The 24,262-nt window shown below is 35.4% G+C and overlaps 2 protein-coding genes across 2 annotated transcripts; one reads left to right on the top strand and one right to left on the bottom strand.

Annotated features, from left to right (window-relative positions):
- Positions 1 to 12,504: 12,504 nt before the first annotated feature.
- On the bottom strand, positions 12,505 to 13,863 carry LOC103926764 (aspartic proteinase nepenthesin-2-like). Its single transcript, XM_009335636.2, has one exon. It carries the CDS (start codon positions 13,861 to 13,863, stop codon positions 12,505 to 12,507), a length of 1,359 nt encoding a protein of 452 aa, XP_009333911.2.
- Positions 13,864 to 18,734: 4,871 nt separating this feature from the next.
- LOC103967237 (glucose-6-phosphate/phosphate translocator 2, chloroplastic) lies at positions 18,735 to 23,230 on the top strand. Its single transcript, XM_009380516.3, has 6 exons — positions 18,735 to 18,978; positions 19,093 to 19,634; positions 20,047 to 20,272; positions 20,816 to 21,038; positions 21,599 to 21,812; positions 22,822 to 23,230. Exons 2-6 carry the CDS (start codon positions 19,113 to 19,115, stop codon positions 22,831 to 22,833), a joined length of 1,197 nt encoding a protein of 398 aa, XP_009378791.2. The 5' UTR covers positions 18,735 to 18,978; positions 19,093 to 19,112; the 3' UTR covers positions 22,834 to 23,230.
- Positions 23,231 to 24,262: the final 1,032 nt, after the last annotated feature.

Here is a 24,262-nt window from a genome sequence, read left to right as displayed (position 1 = left end):
ATAACCATATACAAAAATAATCTTAATGATTTCCAAAATTTTGCTATTATGTGCATCCAACACGATTTTAAATAAGCAGAAAGTAACAAAGTTCAAAGTGAATTTTATTCCCTTAATAAAAGCAATATTTGTAAGAATGAAACTAAGGTTGACACCATACATGAACGAATAACATAATTTTAATTATTAAGCTATAAATCTATTGTGATAAAGAATATTAGAGATATTGATTGCTTAAATGAGTTTTTCCAGTACTTTAATGTTGGGATTGGAGCTAGTCCTGATATGACGTATATAATTAAAGTCATGATATGGAACTGCAAGATTATTCTTTTCGAACGTATGATGGAGGAGATATGTAAGGGATATTTGACTATTAAAATATCAATCAATTTTACCATATTAAGAAAAGATTAAAAGGTAAGTTATTTTCTTAATTAGTAAATCATTTTTCTCTTTCTCACAATAACTAATTAAATGAAATAGTAACCATAGTTAGCTTTTTCATACACATGGCAAGATTCTAAAGCGGGTAGCGATTACTTTGAGGAGGTGAGCAAAATCGGACTTGTTACTTTATTATTTAGGCTTCTATTAACTACGCCTGAAAACTAATGATATGAGCTTAAAAACTTTGAATTTTAATTAAAAATCATATAATAACTTTATTTAATGGTTATGACAAAGCCCAATATTGAATCAGTCCAATTAAAATGACCCAAACATTGAATTTCCAATTTACCCTTAAATCTTTCAACGCTTGGCACGCCCACAACCCCGTTTAACATTCCTCTTTCTTTCTAGATCTCTGCCTCTATAACCTCAAATCCTTTCATACTCAGCGCGCCCACACTCACACACACGCATGCAGAGTTAAGGAGAGCAAAATTACTTTGAATATCAATAACCCAAAAAAAATATATCAGACATTTATGTGATTGAAGCTTTGACTGCACATGTTGTGCACATTCACTATAAGGACCCGTATTTTCAAAAATAATCATATATAATTATGTGTTGTGTATGCTTATTAATTTCATAAAGTTTTGTATTACTTCTTATTTAATCGTTAATTCCTTTATTTCATTTTTCTATACTCTAATTTACTATTATTTTGAACCAAATGAGTTCAGAACACCATTACGGTAGTATTTAAACTATATATTCATATTATTCATTTTCTTTTCCTTTTACATTATTTTATTAAGCTGCATGTTTTGTTCTATTCCAATTGGACCCAAAACCATAGCCACTTAAAGGGCTTTTAGTTCATTCCTATCTAAGAATCTGCCGACTTTGTATGACTATAAGTAGAAACCCAGGGCTATAGAGCGGTGCGGTCTGCGAGAGCGAGAGAGAAGTGATAACTGGATAAAAGAGGGAATGTTTACAGAGAAAGATGTAGAAGCACAGAGGGAGAGATTAATTTGCTGGAAAATACAAAGTGCTAAGTTGTTTATGAGGCTGTGGTATTGAGAAGGCAACTCTTAGGGACAGATGAAAATGCAAGAGAGGGAGGTGTTGTATAATCAGTAAGCCACTGCTTGTTCTCGTATGCTACTTTACCGAAGGAGTATTCGGTGTCTGAAATAGGTATGATGTTCAATTCGAATTCGAATAACTACCAATTTACTAAAGTCGTGGTTGGTCTCTTCTTATGTTGTGATTCATTGTGTGTTTTGTCCACTAGTCCAGATCATAACATGGATTTTGTATGATATGATGGATTGTTGCAGTGGAGTAAATTTATTCCTTATATATATAGCCACTAATATTTAGGGCTAGTTTTATGCATATGCTTTCTTTAATCTGCTATATATAAAAGTTGTTGGTTGAATGCAAAAGAGTGTTATGCTTATATGGATACCATTTCTACTGCATATTTTATTAGAAGAGCTGTTGTGCAAACAGTTGTATAAATATGACATCAGCTCATCAGTTTATGAATTGATTAATTTCAAAAGAAAGCATGTTTCGATTTTAAAGGAAAATATATATGCAACTGGTTTTATATCTATACTATATATGCATCTTTCAAGTAAAGCATCTGGTTGAAGTTGCAATTGGTAATATATACATTCCACTATCCATATTTTCATCAGAAAGACTATATATGCATATATGTATTGGAGTTAGAACTAAACTTATGGTTAACGTTTTCAAGTTATTTGCGTATATGTCTACTATATTAATAAACCACCTTATGTTTAGAGTTGGAATGATTATATTAGCTACATATATCTAGTTCGGATAAAGCAGTATTTTGATGTACTGATCCTTTATCAACTATACAGACACATCTTATTTATTTCTTAGAAGTATTTGAATATGTTTGTGTTGAATTAGTAGTCACAAGTAATTATTCAAATAGAATTAGAGATGTAGTTGTGCATTTAGTGATTTGCTTATGCATGTGAATAGGACTTTATCAAGGTGGTGGATTCTTGTGTTAATAACCTAGAGCAATACTTTGGAATCCAGGTAGGGGAAATACGGCAGACCTTAACAGAAATTGATCTTATTAAATTTTGTGAAGTATTATATTATTGTTAATCTTGATTGACTGATTGAGATTAGATGATAATTGGTTATAAGTGTATCATTGCTTGATTCGAATGTTCATAGAGTTGTGATTGTGAACTGTTGTTGGAATGTTGTTCATTGGAGATATATGCGGAATATGAAATGAGATTATTTGTGCATCACTCGTGTGAGAATAGTTGGAAGTTTGGTGTTGAAGAAGGAATTCTAGAAATGAGGGTAGTTGGAAATATCTTTTGTGTAGTTGAGCCAAACTCTTAGCAGGTACAAAGTCTCATGCGAGCCCGCAATGCACAGTTTCTTTTGGGTAATTCGAGATTGGCGACGAAGTGTTTTGGCAAGATGACTAACAAAAGGGAAAATTTGGATGATTAAGTTACAGGGGGGTTAATTTGTATATTAGAACATTCGAACCACCACTGTAGAGGTAAAATGCACGGTATAGGACGTGCAGGTCCGCGTATTTTATTATATAAATTAACGGGTAGAGATGAAGAGTATTGCATTGCATTCATGCGTTATTATCAATAATGATTTGATATTTGGCTATATGATTTCATGACACTTAATTTGATATTGTCAATTTACTGTGATAAGGTTATATCCCTACTGAACTGTTGAAGCTCACCCCTCTATTGTTATGTAGGTTTATGAACTAAACAATCTAAGAGGGTAGATAGGATGAGAATAAATTAGATGTGAGGCTAGAATTGTACTTATTTATTTTTAGCCTTGTAAAGAATTCTGGATTTCTTTTTATAAGAAGAATTTTATTTTTTTCCATTATTTCAGTTTTATTTTATTTATTTAGAGTGCGTTTGTTACACCGGACTATATCGGACTGGACTAGCTTCAGGGACTAAGCTGGACTGGCTTAGACTAAACTAAACTTGACTAACTTAGTGAAGTGTTTGGTGCAGTGTCGGACTAAAAAACTGGATAAAATAACAAATTAAAATATTATATTATTTAATATATATATCTACTAATATTTTATTATTAATTCAACTTTTTTTCCCCTAAAAATTCAAACACACACTTCTACCTCTTCTAGAAAGTTCTTTACTTTTTCTCCTCTTTGGTTCCGTCCCCAATACTTCCTTTCTTCCTATCTTTTTCTTGCAAAAAGCTTCAAAACCAAGTTTCTCCTCCCTCTCTGTCTCTTAATCTCTTCATCCCCAACTCTCTCCCCTTCTCTATCCATTTCTCTTCGGAATTTTCTAGAGAAAAGGAACCTTTATGAGAATTTTCGAAAATAAGATAGAATTTTTCTATTGAGATTGTTGATCTTATTGTGTTTATTTTTTTTCTTCAGATTTTGGTGGTTGGATTTTGAGATTTAGGTTGTGAGTGGGTTTGGGTATCTGGGCATGGGAGGGTAAATGGAGTTGTCCAGAAGCATGCTTGGAGACTTGTAGCTTTCATACAACATGCATACAGTTTTGAAAACAGGACTAGCAATCCCATAGTTTTTGAGGGGTTTCGCTAAGCCCGGCTAATCCCATGGTTAGTTGAGGTGAGTGAAGGTTAGTGCCATTAAAGTTAGTCATAGCGGGTACGAAGCACGGGACTGGACTAACCCTTAGTCTAGTCCAATCCAGTGAGACTTAGTGAGGGCAAACAAACGCCCCTTTAGTTTTCAACTCACGTTTCGGATTCAGGTTCGAGTTTTTATTACCGACTTCGGATTCGGGGCGTGACAGTCACCCAGATCTAAACTTACTGCCACTAGCTATCTGGTAACCCGCACACAAAAATCCATAATTTTCCTTAAAAAAGTAATATAAAAAAAAATTTGGGAGTTTTCGCCACTTGCCTCTATAAGAAGACCAGCAGGAGTAGTGGTAGAGAAAGATTTATTTTATTTTATTTTTTTAGGAAAACTAATGAAAAAGGCTTAAAAACTTTGAGTTTTAATCAAAAGGACAAAAAGGTGGTGTAAGTGAATAGTATCAACAGTGACTTTTTAGAGTAAAAATGTCATTTTCATTAAAAGTGAACAGTACTGGGAGTGTTTTATTAAAAATCCCTTTTTTTTTTCGGTCATTTGGGTTGAGTGGCATGAGTAATTTTGTACCTTTAATTGCTTCTTTCCCTGATTTGGGGGCTTTATTTATGATTCATATTTTTTGTTGAGCTTTATGAGGAAGCGAGTGAGTGAGTGAGGATAGAGATAGCTTTGGTGTTGGAGAATGATGATTACTACTGCTACTAGTTGATGCTTTTGCTTGATTTGGTGATAAGAAAACAATGGGTTTTGTGGTGATGGTGGAGGAGAAGAAGGAAGGTGGGCATTATCAGTTTTGACTTTTGACCATTGAAAAATGAGATGAAATGAAGTAGGAAAAATTGCGAGAGTGTTGTAATATTGTGACAATGAATGCACACAATGAGGAAGACTTGAAAATGGTGATGTATTTGTTGTGTAATGTTTTCAAAAGTGGCAATGATTTCATTTCTTTGATTTGTCATGAATGTTGCTCTTTATAAAGGGCACTCCGTGTGTGATCACAATACACACTGCAAAAGAAAAGAACTGAAAGTAATAATATTAGTATCCCTCACTTTCTCTTTTTACCTGCAATCCTTTTGTGTTATAGTTTCGAAACTAAATAGTGTGATATTTTACACCTGTTTTGCTCCTATCCTTAGCAAAAGTTATCTCTCTAATGTTTGCCTATTTATAACATGTTATCAGCACGACTCTCTAACCTTAACTAGTTCTCATCTCCATTCATCGAAAAATGCTTCCTCCAAGAATTTTCTTGTTCTTCTTCCTCCTCTTCCTTACCCTCGCAAATAACTGTAGCCCTATGCCTGCTTCTAGTTCTCAATATAACAGTTACTTATATCTTTGATTTCTTGTTTGAAGATTACTAACCCAGTGTTTATTTATGTTAATTTTACCATGATCGAAGATGGTACGGTATCTTCTCCCATCTTGAACTCCAGATTTAATATTACTGCAATTTTAGATGGTGCAGTATAATCGCTCACCTTACTCTGCATATTTAAATTTTCCTACTACTTGAGTAGTGCGGTACAATCGCCCTCACTATGCTATATTGTTTCAATGAGAGTGGTGTAGTACAATCTCCCTCCTTATCAATCAAGTAAATCTCGAGCCTAAAGTTTCGAGTGCTTATCATTTTTGCCTGAAAATCAAAATCAAAAATTTGTAAGAACCAGAAATTCTAACACTACATTCATCCAAAATACATATTATTGCAAGTTCTTACCCATCTCATTTTTCTTTTAGAAAAGAAAATGGCGAACTTGACAAAACTTGATTTTGTTGCTCTGGATATTACTGGGAAGAACTACCTTACCTGGGTAGTGGATACCAAGATCCATTTGGAGGCAAGGAATCTTGGAGAAACCATCAAGGAGGACAATAGTACATCCTCTCAAGATTGGGCGAAGGTCATGATATTTATCCGTCACCACCTTGATGAAGGATTGAAGAGTGAGTACCTAACGATTGAAGATCCATTAACCCTTTGAAATCACTAGAAAACAGTGATTCTTCTAAGGGATCGTTATGAGTGGACACAACTAAGGATCCAGGATTTCAAGTCGGATGTAGAGTACAACTCTGCAATGTTCAAAATTAGCTCCTAGATGAATCTTTATGGGAAGACCATCATTGAGGAAGATATGCTGGAAAAAAACTTTCAGCACCTTTCATGCCTCCAACGTGCTCCTGTAGCAGCAATATAGAAAGCCAGGCTTTACTAAGTACAACCAGTTACTATCGATGCTCCTTGTGGCTGAACAAAACAATGAGCTTCTGATGAAAAATCATCAGTCCCGACTTATTGGATCGACACCATTCCCAGAAGTGAATGATGCTTCTCTTGAAATACACACCACATCCTCTCGTGGTAATAATTACAAACGAGGATGTGGCCACAAATGAGGCCAGTGGAACGAGAAAAGAAAAAATTTTGGTGTCCAGTTTTACAACCAAATTCCAAGGCATAATTCAGGCTCGAACTTCAAAAATGTAAATCGCCACAAAGGTAAAGCTCATATGAACAACACTTATAGAAACCCTGAAGGAGCCTGCCATAGGTGTGGTGGCAACGGGCACTGGGCGCGTACCTATCATACCCTAAAACATTTGGTGGACTTGTATTAAGTCTTCCTCAAGGAGAAGGGTGTCAAAACCAATTTCCTCGACCAGGCTAAACCGATGAATATACCTGATCCACTATTCGAATTATCAGGGCAATTGAACACAACCCACCTAGATGTCTCAGACTTCATTGTGGAAAGAGGGAATGAAGTGTATTGGTCTAATTGAATCATTTCTGTTTGATGTGCTATTATTATCTAAACTTGTAGTTTAAAGCTCACATTTCAATTCAATAAAATGACATTTGAATTTCCTTTTCTTATGAATAAACTGTTTTTAACTATGATTTCCTTACTCAGAGAGCATGGATAAAACTATGGTTATTCTCAAAACAAGAGCAATGGCAGAGATATTTGTCTTGCAGACAGTGCAACTACACATACAATACTTCCAGATCGAAAATATTTCTCAAGCTTGATGGTTACAACAGTAATGGTAATAACAATATCAGCCTAATCAGATGTAATTAAAGGCTTAAAAAAAGCCCAAATCAGGTTACCAAATGGAATAATATTGTCAATACAAAATGCATTGTACGCTACTCAATTTACTCGAAATTTGTTGAGTTTTAAAGACATATGTTTAAATGGATACCACATTGAAAAGAAAAGTGTAGAAAATGTGGAATATCTATGCATTACCTCCAATGATACCCAGAAGCGTACATTGGAGAAATTGCGTGGTTTATCGAGTGGATTGTATTATACATACATAAAGACAATTGAAGCACATACTGTCATGAACCAGAAGTTCATTGATCCAAAAATTTACATGCTTTGGCATGACCGTCTGGGTCATCTAGGATCCACTATGATACGTAGAATCATTACTAACTCTAATGGACATCCATTATTGAGTAGACACATTGCTATCTCAAATGAAAACCCTTGCAAGGCTTGTTCTCAAGGGAAGTTGATAATTAGACCATCATAACTAAAGATTGATGTTGAATCCCCATCATTTTGTTTCAAAGAATTCAAGGGGATATTTGTGGCATATTCAACCACTTTGTGGACCATTTTGATATTTTATGGTTTTGGTTGATGCATCTACCCGATGGTCATATGTTTGCCTCTTGTCTACTCAAAATGTAGCTTTTTGCAAGACTTCTTGCTCAGATAATTAAGTTGCGAGCACAATTCCCAGATTACCCCATTAAGTTAATCCGACTTGATAACGCTGGTGAATTTACGTGTCAAACATTTGATGATTATTGCATGACACTAGGCATTGATGTTGAACATTATGTTCCTCATGTCCATACTCAAAATGGTCTAGTAGAATCATTTATCAAGTGGCTTCAATTAATAGCTCGCACTCTATTCATGAAAATAAAATTGCCAGTCTCTGGACGAGGACATGTCATCTTACATGTTGCATCATTGGTTCAATTAAGACCTATAGCCAACCACTAATACTTTTCAGTACAACTTGTGTTTAGGCATCAGCAAAACATTTCACATTTACGAGTTTTTGGTTATGTTGTTTATCTGTCTATTGCACCGTTACAACACACTAAAATGGGACCTCAACACAGACTAGGAATTTATGTGGGTTTTGATTCACCATCTATCATTAGATATTTGGAACCCTTGACAGGTGACATGTTTACAGCTCATTTTGCGGATTGTCACTTTGATGAAACAGTCTTTCTGTTGTTAGAGGGAGAAAAGACCGTTCTAGAAGAATGACAAAAGCTGACATAGGTTGTACCCACCTTATCGCATTTTGATCCACGAAACATTCAATGTGAAAATGAAGTGAAAAGGATCGTTCACCTTCAAGGTATTGCTAATCAAATGCTAGATGCATTTAATGATGTTATGAAAGTGACAAAATCACATATACCAGCTGCAAATACACCTGTAAGAATTGATGTTCTTGTTGGACAAAATAAAGTGGCAGCGAATGATTCATCTGGTGCACACTTGAAACTTGGTAGACCCCCAGGTTCAAAAGATTCAACCCCTCGAAAGAGAAAGATGGGGGCATAACTGAATCCAAGTGAAATCATTCAGGAAAAGAAAATGAATGACAAATCCATAATTCATGATTCTGTACTTTCAGAAAAGGAAAATGTCCTTGATGAGACACATGTCCTTGAAGAGATAGAAGTACATGAAAGCAAAGAAATCTCCATAAATTATGTATGTACTAACGAATTGTGGGATCGAAATGAAATAATCATCGACGACATGTTCGCATTCGCAGTAGCCACTGAAATTATGTTAAGCGATGATATTGAGATCTGCTCTATTGATGAATGCAAACAGAGACAAAATTGGCGTAAGTGGAATGATGTAATCCAGGCAGAATTAAATTCTTTGGAAAGGTGAAGTGTTTTTAGACCGGTAGTCCAAACGCTGCCTGGTGTAAACCTTGTGGGTTATAAATGGGTATTCACAAGAAAACACAATGAGAAAAACGAAATTGCAAGATATAAAGCACGACTCATTGCACAAGGTTTTTCACAAAGACCTGGAATTGATTATAAGGAGACATACTCTCCTGTAATGGATGCAATTACATTCCGTTACTTAATAAGTTTGGTGGTTTCAGAAAAACTTGACATGAGACTTATGGATGTCATCACCGTGTATCTATATGGAGAATTAGATACTAACATATATATGAAGGTCCTAGAATGACTTAAGTTGCCTAAATGACTAACAAACCACAAGGTATGCTCTCAGTCAAATTAAGGCGATCGTTATATGGGCTGAAGCAATCTGGACGAAAGTGGTATAATTGTCTCAGTGAGTATTTAATCAAAGAATGATATACCAACAATGTCATTTGCCCTTGTGTGTTCATTAAGAAATCAAATTATGGATTTTCTATAGTGACAGTATATGTAGACAATATGAATCTATTTATAACCTCTGAAGAACTCAATAAAACGGCTAAGTATTTGAAAAGCGAATTTCAAATGAAAGACCTTGGAAAAACAAAATATTGTCTTGGTTTGTAGATCGAGCATTGTGCTAATGGAATTTTGGTCCATCAATCAACTTACTTTGAAAAAATCCTAAAGCAATTTGGCATGGATATCCACTCAGTACGCCAATGGTCATTCATTATTTAGACATTAAGAAAGATCAACTCTGTCCAAAAGAAGATGATGAATTGGTCTTTGGTCCAGTAGTACCATATCTAAGTGCAATAAGTGTTTTATTGTATTTAGCACAATGTACCAAACCATATATAGCTTTTTCAGTCAACTTGTTAGAAAGGTATAGCTCTACTCCAACAATTTGTCGTTGGAAGGGAGTCAAAGATGTTTTACAATACCTACGTGGGACAACAGACATGGGTCTCTTCTACTAAGAGAAATTCACAAATGACCAGATCCTTGTTGGATATGTAGATACTGGTTTTTTCTTTGATCCACATAAAGCCCACTCATAAACTGGATATGTGTTCACTAATGAAGATACAACAATCTCGTGATGCTTAACAAAGCAAACATTAATTGCTACATCTTCTAATCACTTGGAAATACTTGTTTACATGAAGCAAGTCGTGAATGTTCTTGGTTAAGATCAACAATCCATCATATTCGGAATTCATGTGGTCTACTTTCAAAGACAGACACTCCAACTGTCATTCATGAAGATAATGTAGCCTATGTTGCCCAAATGAAGAAAGAATTCATGAAGGGCGATAAGACTAAAAACATATCTCCAAAGTTTTTCATCAAGGAAGAAAATAAAAGAGATCCCCTTTGGAACTTTATCAATTAATTCCAAATCAGAAAATGGCTTAATAAGCATGACAAGTAACAAAATAATTCACACTATTTCTGAACTGAACCAAAATAATTCACATTATTTCTGAAGTGAAAAATAAACACTACTTATGAATCTACAGCAAAATTACACACTATTTGTGAAATTGAACCAAAATACAGCACATTATTTCTGGAACTACACAGAATAACTCACACTATTTCTGAAATTGAACTAAAATATCACACACTATTTCTGGAACTACAACAAAATAACCACACACCATAGTAAAATAACTCACACTATTTCTGAAACTTAACCAAAATAATCTACATTATTTCTAGAACTATAGCAAAATAACCCATAGTATTTTTGGAACTACAACAAAATAACCCAACTATTTTTTAAACTTAACCAAAATAATCCACACTATTTCTGAAACTTAACCAAAATAACTCACTATTTTTGGAACTATAGCAAAATAACAACACTATTTTTGGAACTATAGCAAAATAACCACACTATTTTTTAAACTTAACCTAAATAATTTACATTATTTCTAAAACTACTGCAAAATAACCCACACTATTTTTGAAACTACATCAAAATAACCACACTATTTCTGAAACTTAAGCAAAATAACCCACATTATTTCTGAAGCTGAACCAAAATAATTCAAATTATTTCTAAAACTACAACAAAAAAACTCACACTACTTATGGTCGGTCGCTAAAATGCGTCAGGGGTCAAATTCCATCTTCCTTGTAAAATTGGGCCCAGTTATCTCAAAAGTGGTCCATCCACTACTCAATAAATTTTTCTAGGTGACGGTTACATTGATTGAGCTTGAGTTCCCCTCCAGTTAAATGATGCCACATATCTATACAAGAGTTAGCAGGTAGAAATGTTGTTAAAATATTTAGTTTGGGTGGTTATTGTAAATTTATTAGCCATGATGGTAAATGACTCTACGCATAGAGGATTTAAAATGGCCCTTGGCCCAACAGTAATTTGAAAGTAAGAAATCAACAAGGATATGAGATTTGTACCTCTACGTTATAGTTTTGCTTTGAGAATTTTCTGAGTTTCTTCTACAAATGGCAATTTTGCTTTGAGAAATTCCTAATTTATTGTGCCAATGTATGGTTCGAAAATGGGAATCCAAGATCAAATGGAATTTAATTTGAACTTTTAAGTTTTGTAAAATGGGATTTGTGTTTGTGGAATTGTACGATTACAAGTGGTTTAATATCCTAATTGATAAAATCCATTACCATTGGTCCCTCAACTCATCAAAATGTGTAGTTATGGTCCTTTTCGTCAACTTCGTCAGAATTTTGTCAAAATAAGTTATGTTGGAAGGATCATTGCTACAATTGGGATCCCTCAACTCATCAAAACGTGCATTTATGGTCATTTTTGTCAACTTCGTTAGAATTTTATCACAATGAGTTATGCTGGAATGACCATTGCTATAATTGGGTTAAAGTTGAGGGACCATTTCTCCAGTTGGATTAAAGTTGAGAGACCAATGATAATGAAATTTTAGTTGGGGGACCATAGCTGCACATTTTGATGAGTTAAGGGACCAATGTTAATGGATTTATAGTTAAGGGACCATTGCTCCAATTGAGTTAAAGTTAAGAGATCATTGCTACAATTCACATTAAATCTCAAGCCCTTTTGATTAAATAAAAGTTTAGGGTAGTTTTTGGTTAAGAAAAAGTTGGCCGAAGTCCTTTTTATTAAAACTCCCTAAAATTAATTAGAGTGGAATGCAGGCTTGCCTTTTCAGTTAAGTCCCCTCTTATCTTTCTCCTTCTTGTATGCAAAGATCAATTTTCCTCAAATAGTCCGGGACAACTGAATTGTCCGGGAAGTAAACGGCGAAAATTATGAGGAACTTGGCTGCAAGATTACGCAACTGTGGTCCAAACAACTGGGGTGTGTACGTAAGGATAGGATGTTTCACATTAGAATGAACAACAAAAACTCAGTTCCATAAACTTGTTGCATATTATTAAGAAAAAAACAGCAACAAGAATCTCAAAGATAAACTAACAAAAAGGAAAGGAAAAGCAAGTTTAAGGATGGAGATTAACTAGGACAAGTCTCGACCGAAAATTGAAGTGAATTGATGTTGCCATTGTAGGTGACCCTCATATTCTGCTGATGCCATGCTCCAAGCATAGACTTCCCATTTCCAGGCATCATTGCTACGCAAAAGTACCCCGCATCTTTGTTAAAGACATGAGCATATTTCCCATCAACGACGTAATTAGCATCTTGCAAATGGTACGTTAATGTGGCGAATTGATTGAAATCCGGTGTATATTTGTAGCACAATGCCAGCCCTTCAGGCACTTTACCGATCCTTGTAAGTTTTAAACCGTCATACCATTGTTGAAATGCCCTCATCACCTCCCTGTAGGCATTGCGTCCGCTGGCATCTGTATTGAGTTGAGGGATTAGGGCACCAGAATCGATGAAGAAACCACCGGTGCCACCTTGCCCAATTCTAAAGGTACCCGGTGGAAACCCTAGGCGTTTCAACCCAACACTTATATCCAAAAGATTTAGGTAGTAGTAATGTTTTCCAGGTGGTGTTACAAACGGACTTGTGTAAACATTTCCAGCTGGTAATGGTATTTCATCCCCAAACTTAACGAAACCAGGGTTTATTAGTGCATCAGTAAAAGGGAGCAAACAGTATGAGAAAGTTCTTTTGGTTTTATCAGCGAGTTGGGTCACTAGTGAATCCGGACTCATGCTCAACCCCATTACTCCCGAAATGTAACCACTCTTTGAGAACTGAATGTTTCTGTTTTCCTTCGAACAACCGAAGATCACGTTTTCGACTATATCAGTCGGAAATGTGAATGTTTCAAAGGAAGCAACACCTCGAGTTGTTGCGCCACCACCATAACCAATATTATAGACGCATTCATTGTTAACACATTGGTAAAGGGGATTGGCACCTGAACACAGAGGGTGGTCGCATGGAAGCTTTCGGTATGTGCTCGATGTTGTTGAATCGAAAATGGGATTACCTTGTTGTGGGTAACATGCAACACAAGGCTGGCACTGAGTCCAAATTAGGCCACCACCAGTGTCGAGAAGCAGGAGCTGGGGGACTTTTGGGGTTCCAAGCTCAATCTGCACGATATAGAAGAAGTTGTCACGAAGCAAAGTAAGTTCTATTTGGTTGAGGTCTGCGGTGGAATTTGAACCGGAAGTTAATTCCACATAGCGCGCCCTGGCTTTCGAGAACCTGACCAATCTTTCGATACGTTCATGTACTGTGAGGTTTCCGGGGTATAGAGGCGATTCCGGTGAGTCTCTAGGGATCAACCGGAGGCTGAAACCATTAGGTTTTGAATGCGTTGGATGGAATGTGGAGAATGTGATGAGGGAAAGAAAGAGAATTGTTGAAACAAAAGCTTGGACTCCAGCCATTTTTGGTTTTGGAGAGTGAGACTATGAATTACTTGACCAAATTGGGTTATAGGTGCTTTTATAATAATGCAGGACTTGACCACGGTACATGCATATTAGACATATCGTGTAAACACTACGTTGTCATTTTTCTTTTTTGGTAAAAACTTTTAAACGCTATCTCGGCCAAATTGGGTAGGATTTTTTATTGAATGCTGTACGTCAGTTTTTCATTGAATACTGTCTCAGCCAAAAAAAGAAGCCAAAATTCAAATAGAAGGTGCATGCATGCAAGATAAGAGTTGACCTACTTTTACAATTTACTTACCACTTATGTTATTCCCTTTAAAATCCCGAATATCTATCCAGAATTGAAAGCATTGAATATTTTGCATTGAATTTATATAAGTTTCTCATTGATATTGTGTAATACTTTTTAATGTAAATCTTAATGTTGTCCCCCTTATTTCTTAACATACCATTCTGGGTTTCTTCCTTTTCTGCATGTTCTTTTGGGAGTAGAATTCCCTCCCCTTGTATACCTTTCTTTTCTCTCCCCTTCTATTTCCCTCCTCTCTTTTAACACTTACCATTTTGTCTCTTTTTATAAAAAAAAAATTGATATAAGATGTTAACGTAACTTAATCGTGACCGTTCAAATAGGAAAGAAAAAAATGAGAGGAAAAAAAAAAGAGGGGAGAGAATCCGACCCATTTTTTTATGTTTCATTCAATTTGATTTCCACTGATGGGGCCCCTCTGCCTTTCTGAACCATGTTGTGCATTTGGACAATCTTTCAAATGATATAGTGGTCAAAACAAAGATTGACTGATCACATTCTTCTCTCTCTCTCATCTCTCATTTTTCAACTGTCTTTCACTAGTCTAATATTGGATAATTTTTCACCAGTAGACCTGTCCTTTTTCTTCATTGCTAATCGGTTCCACTAGTTTACTTAAAACGACGACAGTACCAACATATTAAAAGGATAATTGTTAATAAGAACTATTATTTGTTTACAATTATGTTCTAAAAATGGATTGTAAGTAGTTGGGTGATGAGTTGAGATCTAGTGCTTAAGAACATCTTTAAAAGAGATGTTAAATTTTTTATTTGAAGATAGATGTGGCCAATTGAATATAGATGTAAAATCTTCTTAATTTCTATAGATGTCAAATATTTATTTTATTAATATATTGGGCCTCATCTCTACATTAACTATTAAAAAATAATTAAAATTGATTTTAGTTTTTATCCTATTGGTCGTTTATGAGATCCATGCATTAAAAATAAATTAAAGACATTTGACTCCATCTTCGTTTATTGCAAAAATGACAGTTAAAAAGTAAGAAGTCAAATGACTCAGCTCCCATGCCAATTATGACATCTGTGTTGGAGAAAACCTTGATGTCTTTTAATCTTGTTTGGCGTATTTGACATTTCTCATGTCAATTATGACACCTGAAAATTGTCAAATGTAAATTTGAAGACTTATATGGCAATTTCAAATTTCATTTTGCTTCAACCCTTGTATATTTTTTTTTATATTCAATTAATATCTGCAAGACCCACTCTTAAAAACAAATCAATCTTCATGATTGGTGCATTATTAGGGCCAACACAACAAAACATTTAAAAAATATTAAGACACCAGATTTTTTTTTTTTCCTATGTAAATTAGCAGCAAACAATTTCTATATCAATGTACAGATTGACATATCGGTTATTACGTGGCATTCTACTCAGGCTATCTCCAATGGAGAGGGTCAAAGGTTCAAAAGTTAAAAAATGACGTGATTTGGTTAAAAATCAATTTTCAACCGATAGCTGGGCTATAATTGTAAGGGGTCCACATGCTATTATTTGGCCAAAGGAGCACCAGGCTGACCAATTGTAGCTCTCATCTTAGCCATGTTTTTGGGGCCTAGCTCCTTAGTTGCAATGATTGATTCAAATTCAAGGGCTAGATTTGAAAATATCCAAGGTATTTTAACTAAAATAACAAATAAATTTTAAAGTATAAACTTAAAACTAATAAATTGTTGAGCGGCTATATTTAGCTCATTCAGTTGGAGATAATATATAAGTATGGTCGAGACTATATAAATTTAGTCATTTCGGTTGAAGGTAGCCTTAAGATGCTCTAAGGGCCTAATGGGTTTTTTTTTTATTTTAAATAAATATATTATAGAAAATATAATAAGTGCCTACTTATTTTTGAAGAAAAAAAAAACCTAAACTTGTATTAATAAACATAAAATGGAATGGAAGAAAATTAATTATAAGGTACTATAATTTATTGAACTATGGATATCAAATTGACTATGGTTGAGAAGGACGCAAGCAATCGTATAGAGAGAGTATATGAGTTTTCTTTTTCAGTTTGAGTGAGAGGGTTGTGACCCTAAGACATTTGAGAAAAACAAAAAATAGTCACTTAGCCAACCTATACGACCCACTTGATTTTCAAAAGGCTTAAAATTAATTGTGACGTGGCCATCCGCATAGTAGCTATGCTTCTTTTTTTCAGAACACTCATTTTAAATAATGTTGATAAAATGAGCATTAATTATAGAAACCCACTAAGAGTTCCTCTCTCTAGATTTAAGAGTACGTAGAATAATCTCTATTTAAAAAAGTGGATAAAGAGCGTGATTGAAGTTGATTTTTTGAATCCTATCTAATATATCTTTATTAAGTTAAACTCACTCATTGAATATCTACCACCATGGCATTGTTATAAGGAGTTCGTGTATGACTTTGAATATGTTGACAATTTCGTGGAAAACTTAAAAATTCCATAAAGTTTGGGTAGTTTTATGTTTTTTATTACAAGTGATATTTTACACTAATTTATACTAATAAGAGGGAGAAGATTTGAACTCGAAGTGCAGTGTATTGAAGTTAAAGAACAATTGTTTAAAATCTTGTTAGTTTAGCTAATGAATAGTGTCAAAAAATTATTTTCGCTTGACAATTTAACTTAACATCTCTAACAATACTATGTATTTTAACAAACTCTAAATATTTTAATATAACCTTTCTCATCATTTTCAGGTCTCCATAGTAACTTTTTATGTTTAACTAGCATTTTAAATTCTCTCTCCTTCTCTTTGAAGTCAAAAGAACAATTGTTCCCAAAACTAAAATAGAGAACGGATAGAGAGTCTCCTGCCAATTTGTGCACTTTTATTTAAATTAGCTAAAGATCCGCATTCGAAAGAGGACTTTTATGAAATAGGCACCGCTACCGTGACATCTTATTTTAATAAATTAATGATATGGGTAAATTTTTTAATACATGGCATTGTATTTTATTTTTTTTATCAATACATGACACTGTGTTATTAAATAAATACTTCACATTATGATCATTGATGTTCTTGTAAGTTATGGCTTATGAGAGCATTTCCAAATAAGATGTCAAAATCTTAGGTGAAATGTCATTGTATATATTTGTCATCAAAAGTCTACAAACTGAAGTGTTATTTGCTGACTGGATTTGAAAGCTTTGTGATTAGGAGCTAAATTTGATATCAACGTCAAATATATTTTTAATTGATTTTAATGATGTGTCCCTTATTTTACTAACATTTTAACCAATAGAAATTTTGTTTCAACAATTTACCCTTTTTTTTAATAATTACAACTATTTAAAGCTCTATTTAAATAAGAAAATAACATTTGACAATTCGGATGGAGAAGTACAAAATTTGATATAAGACTTCAGATTGCTATATCAGTCATCAATTGCAATTTGACTATTAAATTTTTAAACAATGGAGAAGTACAAAATTTGATATAAGACTTCATATTGCTATATCAGTCATCAATTACAATTTGACTATTAAAATTTGACATTCCTTTTAATGATGATCTGAAGATGCTTCTTTGAGCTATTTTTCTCGAATTTGGATCCTCTCCGGATCCCCTCCCTGGGGATCCCGAGGATCAAGGCACAAGGACCGTTCATCAAAGATCGTGCGATCATAATTAAATATTTTTTATATTTTTAAAAGTAAAGCAATCTCGTTTTGCGTAAAAAACATTTAATTATGGCCGTACGATCTTTGATGAACGGTCCTTGTGTCTTGATCCCTGGGATGCCCAGGGAGGGGATCCGGAGGGGATCCAAATCCATTTTCCTCAACTACACTAGCATACCTACATATTGACAAGGCAAGACATAATTGGAAGAGGATTCTCACCCTTTTTAGACCTGGTTTGGTATTGAGGTGATTATGAAAAAAGCTGCTATCAAAAAAAGATGGGAGCTGTTTTTGTGTTTGGCAAACACTCAGCTTCAGCTTTTTTTCACAGTTTTGGATGAAAAAAAGCCAAAAACAAGAAGTTGCAAAATCTAGCTTTGAAAAACCGGCTTTTTTTCACATTTGTTTTACATAAAAGTTTACCAAACACTCTAATACTGTTTTTTTTTTTCAAAAGCACTTTTACAAAAAAGTTTACCAAACACTCTGCTGCTTTATTTCACAGCTGCTTATTCTCACAGCACAGCAGAAGCAGCTTTTTTTCAAAGCACAGCAATACCAAACCAGCCTTTATTCTCATCTTCTTTCCTTCCCTTTTTTCACACATTATTTTTGTCTTATTGTCTATAAAAATATCAATATATTGACGTAACTTAACTATTCAAATAGAAGAAAAAAAAAAAAAAAAAGATTAAGAGAATAGAGAATCATCATCATGATTGGTATCATCCTTCACACTACACCGAACACAGCATATCCCCACCTAGAAAAGCACCTTATAGGAACAGAAACGTACTCTTGACCAAAAAAAGAAACAGAAACGTATAGTTTATAGTAGAGAAAGTTGATGGAATACTTTAATGCAAAAATATGCGGAGACTCACATGACTATTTGGTATAAATGAGCAACTTATCATTGTTCTCTCCCGACTGAGATCTCAAAGCCAAACCCAACCCTTAACAATTTCAATTCAAACGTTTTATAAAACAAAATCTCCTATTTTTCTGAGAGCTACTCCAACTTCTCCGATCATACAGAAAAATAGTTCCTTTGCTTTTCATAGTTGTTTTTTTATTGGAAAAGCTTCGATCTTTACTATATATTGAAGATCTGCCGCTCTGGGTTTAACTTATTCAACCTTTTCAGGTAAACAAAACTCATAAATTCTGTCCTTTTTGTTCTTTGTTTTTTGCTCCATCACCCCATTGATTTGATGTGATTTGATCTCTTCTGTTTTTTTGTTCTCTGCGCCTTCCATAGAAACCCACTTGAATTTCACCATGATCTGCTCTGTGAAGCAATACTCCGCCGTGACAAACGGGTCCGACATCTTTCTGCGGCGCAGCACACGGCCGACGCCGGTGCAACGGTCACTGCTTTTTCCGTCTCTCCAGGGGCAAAAGACTCAGAGATCAGTAATCTCGGTCCAAAAGGCATTGCACGTGTCTGCGATCAGGAGTCTTGGTGGGTTGCCAACGCCGACTCGAACAAGTGTGAACAAATGTCAGGCGTTCGAGGCCGACCGATCACAGCCGATCGAGTCCAACGTCGACCTTGCGAATGTCGATGCTAAAGTGGAGGCGGCAAAGAAGCTGAAGATCGGCGTATATTTTGCTATGTGGTGGGCGCTGAACGTGGTGTTCAATATATACAATAAGAAGGTGTTGAATGCTTACCCCTTCCCATGGCTCACCTCCACTCTGTCTCTGGCATGTGGGTCTTTGATCATGCTAGTCTCCTGGGTAACCAGGATTGCTGAGGCCCCCAAAGTTGATATGGAGTTCTGGAAAGCTCTGTTTCCTGTGAGTTGGATTGGGTTTTTTATTTTTTGTTGTTGTTGTTTTCCTTATACATATATATGTATACATGCTTTTGGGGTTTCCGGGAAATGGAGGAGAATAATGGAAAGTGAAGTTTTTAACTTGTTATGTTCAATGGTCTTGAAAATTCATATCGGGAGCCATTTAGGATTGTCGGGTGTCTTTATTGTGTGAAGATAACCATTTTGTTTGGTTGCTGAGAAAATTAAGATAAAGTAAAGAAGGTGAAGTTTGAGAGGTCTCAAATGTTGAGAAAGTTATAGAGATTGAATTTTTTCTTTCCAGCCAAACAATGACTTAGAGGCTTTGGTGGTTTGTTGTCATTTTGCTTGAAAATTCTCTTTCAGTTTTCAATTATGGGTTGTGATTTTATTGTTTGATTTTCATTGAACAGGTTGCTGTGGCACATACAATTGGGCATGTAGCAGCTACTGTTAGTATGTCTAAGGTTGCAGTTTCTTTCACCCATATCATCAAGAGTGGAGAGCCAGCTTTCAGTGTATTGGTTTCGAGGTTCTTGCTGGGCGAGTCCTTCCCTATGTCAGTCTACCTGTCCCTCCTTCCAATCATCGGTGGTTGCGGTCTTGCTGCCTTGACGGAGCTTAACTTTAACATGATAGGTAACCATTTTGTTCTTGTCCCAGAGGGAATGGAATTGTAAAATTATTGGTTTGTTGATCTTATTATCTCCTGAGTTGGTATTTGCAATCCTTGTTAGTATTTGCAATCCTTGTTAGTCGCCGTTGGAAAAGAAAGCAAATATATGGTAAAATTAAAATCTTTATTGTTGGGGAGTTTTGTGCAATAAGGCTAAGTTAGGCTCTAATGCTGCCTCAGTTAAGATTAAAGCACGTAAGATACATACTTTGCCTTCGTATTCTTCTGCAACCAAATTAATTTTCCATTCTTCATGCTATATGTTTCAATTACTCTATCTGACCAAAAGAAAAATGTTTCAGTTTATTTTCTTCTATCTGGAGTTGGTTGTCATAGCCAGCTTCTTTCTCCTTCCAGTGTTTTCCAAAAACCAGGATGAGTTTCTGACCAGTTGCAGGGGTTTAGTGTGATTAATTACTCTGCCATTATATTGTATAAAGTGTAATTTTTTTCTTTTCTTTAAGGTTCTAGAGTCTTAAATTTGGTCCTTTTACTGTTTGTTTCAGGATTCATGGGGGCCATGATATCAAACCTGGCCTTTGTATTTCGGAACATATTTTCGAAGAAGGGCATGAAGGGGAAGTCTGTTAGCGGAATGAACTATTATGCTCTTTTATCTATTATGTCTCTCCTAATTCTCATACCATTTGCAATTGCGGTGGAAGGACCACAGATGTGGAAAGCTGGATTTGATACAGCTTTCACTCAAATTGGACCCAACTTGATTTGGTAATCACATGTCATCTAACTGTGATTTCTTGGCCTGTTACTGTCTATGATACGTTTATTGTGTGGTTTGATATTTGCACATTGCTGTTAATTGGAATGTAAGTGTGCTAGAAGTATATCTAATCAGATGATCTCGTTCTTACTGTTCATGAAGTCTTTATACATGCAAACAAAGTAGTAGCTCTTGAGCTTTCTTTGGCATGTTTAGCTGATAGTTATAATAAGTTGCCGTGATCACTTTTCTATTCTTTTTCTCGGAGGACTATAACCAGTACTAAATATGTGTTAATTATTGAAATGCTGCTGCATTTACAGTCATGACTGTAAGTTGCTGGTTACTCATTATTTTATGCAATTCATAGTTTTTATTTCGTGTATGAAGCAAGAAACTTTTGGCAATGTATTGTTGCAGAGACCATGTGTTGTAAATGCTGGTTGGAACTTGAATACCTGTAGGAGCAAAGTCTGTGTTTGTTCTTAATTAATACAGTGATACCTTTTGTTCTAATTATTTTTATAAATGCCTTTACTTACGAGTTGCTGTTGATTATATCGAATAGGTGGATGGCGGCTCAGAGTGTCTTCTATCATCTGTACAACCAAGTGTCATACATGTCCCTGGATGAGATTTCTCCCTTGACATTTAGCATAGGAAACACCATGAAACGTATATCCGTCATAGTATCCTCCATCATCATATTCCACACCCCTGTCCAGCCCGTCAATGCCCTTGGAGCTGCTATTGCAATTTTTGGAACCTTCTTGTATTCCCAGGTATGCCCATGTTCGCTTTATGCATTGAGGTTGATTGTTCATAATTTACTTACGATATTTTTGCTAATTACACCTGTTAACTGGGACATTCGTGATAGATTTTGTTGGTATGCCATAGTTTCAGGACATCAATTATTAGAATGTGCACCAATTATTGTTCATATATTCTAGCATTCTCGTTTACATGTGGGCTTCTTTACCCCGCAACATCAGGAATTCAACAAAATAGGACAGTCAGAGTTTCATGGATACCATTTTGATGCCACGATGAACCGAACACTTTTCCTCTACCTTTAATGTGTCATATGTCCCGCTCTTGTTAAAAGATGCAAATGTGGACCTAAAATTTGGTTAGGAGGTTCAAATTAAAGGGATTTGAACCCTGAATGTCGGAATCCCTTGTTTTAACGTCGTATGATTTTTGTTTGTTTACCATTATTTCCACAACTTTAAGTTGTTAGGACGTGTGCCAACCGTTAATATACCGGCGAGGATGTAGACAAATTATTTGTTTGCATTCTTCGCATGGCTTTTGTTTGTACGTTAAATGTGCCAACAAGAAATCTGGGGGTTTTTGTTGCTGGTTGTGAGTTGTACCACGATGCTTACGATAGTGATGGCATCGGTACCTCAAACTAGGTATTTTCTTTTTCCGTTAGACCTCTACTTTCCTTAACCTACCTTATTGAAGATTTAGGTGGAGGCTCAATTCGGGGTAGATGTATATACCGGCGAGGATCTTGTTCCGTTGCCACTAATTAGGATGTTGATTTTGGTAGTGTTAGGTGGCCTCTGTCATGCCGTGGTTGGACCATCAAAGCCTACCTAACTTTACTATGAATTTATAAGTTTATTTCATCATTTATTCCATTAATTAATGTCAAGAACGCTATTAGGCGTCTAATTTGACACCGACCGCATGATGTTGGAATATGCTTTGGTTTCCCCATTATGATACCAAACACAAATATCTGGTCCTTCACCCTAAACAACATACCTTTTTGTTCAGGTAAAGCAGTGAGAAGCTCGGGCTCGAGGAAATTTACCTGCATGCAACATAAACGACGGGAAAGGGAGGAGGCAGAGGCAGAGGCAGAGGCGGTGGAGCGGTGACGATCCATCGTTACTGAATTTTGGTCGTATGAACCAAGAGTGTAATTGTACATACCAATAATGATCGAGACAACATTTCCACCTGAAGAACTAGACAGGTTTTTTGTTTTCTTTTGTTTTTTCATTATTTTTATTTTAATGAGGTTGGAGGGAGAAATATTCAATAATAAGCTGGGTATAAATGTCAATGTGGACCATTGAGAGCATATTCCAAGTTGATTGGTGGGTGTATGCTTCATGAGCTTTGTATCCCGGATTATAAATATATAAGGGCAGTATCGTCCTCCTGCAGCAGTTTTTGTTTCTTTCATGTGTGCTTTAACTTAAATAATGAGGACTTGGGTCTTAGCCCATCCTAGCTCAGTGCATATCTGTTTGGGCCCAAAATAACATTTTGGCCGAGCTTAGAATTGTTCTTTGTCCAATAAGGAATATTAGGAACATTCTTTGCCATGGGCCGAGCCCAGTAGAGTTCGGCCAAATCCTATCAGAAGATGGTTTTGATGGGATAAAGATAAAGTGGTTGAATCCTAATGCAGTAAGGATTCTTCAGAAGTTTAGGATGCTTCGAATAAGAAGAGATGCCGAGAATCAAGGGATTGAATCTAAATGATTAAAGAGCTTGGTTCAGAATCCTATGGAGGTTAGGATCAGTCGAAATCTAATCAGATTGGGTTGAGGAATTCTAGTCTGAGTGAAATATTACCTTGGCCATTAAAGAAATTACTACTATAAATAGAGAGGAGAGTGCATCATTCAAAGTTCTCTACAATTCAATACACAACAGCCTTTAGCAAACATCTCAAACATCTTAAGATTTTTATTTTCTTTTTCCCCGCCATCAAATCTTCAGTTTGGATAAACAGTATTGTGGAGACAACCAACATCTTTAGTTTGAATAAACAACATTAGAGTTGTTGAATCAGCCGATTGATGAGCACCTTCAGTTTGGATACACAACACTGCTTCGAGACCCACTGGTTATCTATCCAAGTCTTGGTCAATAGGGATTTCCTAGTCCTTGTTGGAAGAGGTCATCTCATCTGCTTTATTGGTGAAGTGAGGTGTTACAAGGCTCGACACATTGAAACTCGAGTTTATTTAATTACTGGATATTCGCAAGTACATTTTAGAGTTCGGCATTCAGACGGTCAAACCACATTTACAATCAAGACACTTATCTCTTTTGAGTATTTGTGTCCATACAATCTGGTACCAGTTCGGCGTATTTATATTTGCACAAATAAAATTACTGAGACCAAACCCCGTGTCGACGATTCGTGAACTTCGAAGAAACTAACAGCCTTGTCTTCAGGCTCTAGAACCCAAAGGCCGAG

This window comes from the organism of the source record quoted next, unplaced genomic scaffold (assembly GCF_019419815.1).
Source record: "Pyrus x bretschneideri cultivar Hongxiangsu unplaced genomic scaffold, Pyrus_bretschneideri_v1 Contig38, whole genome shotgun sequence".
Classification (NCBI taxonomy): domain Eukaryota; kingdom Viridiplantae; phylum Streptophyta; class Magnoliopsida; order Rosales; family Rosaceae; genus Pyrus; species Pyrus x bretschneideri.
The sequence above is the reverse complement of the archived record's forward strand: the minus strand, read 5'-3'. Positions and strand labels throughout refer to the sequence as shown.

Excerpts from the sequence above, each read along its gene's own strand:
- LOC103926764 (XM_009335636.2), bottom strand. The coding sequence starts at position 13,863 with ATGGCTGGAGTCCAAGCTTTTGTTTCAACAATTCTCTTTCTTTCCCTC.
- LOC103967237 (XM_009380516.3), top strand. The coding sequence starts at position 19,113 with ATGATCTGCTCTGTGAAGCAATACTCCGCCGTGACAAACGGGTCCGAC. Across the intron at positions 20,273-20,815 it reads GCTTAACTTTAACATGATAG|GATTCATGGGGGCCATGATA; the intron begins GTAACCATTTTG and ends TGTTTGTTTCAG. Across the intron at positions 21,039-21,598 it reads ATTGGACCCAACTTGATTTG|GTGGATGGCGGCTCAGAGTG; the intron begins GTAATCACATGT and ends TATATCGAATAG.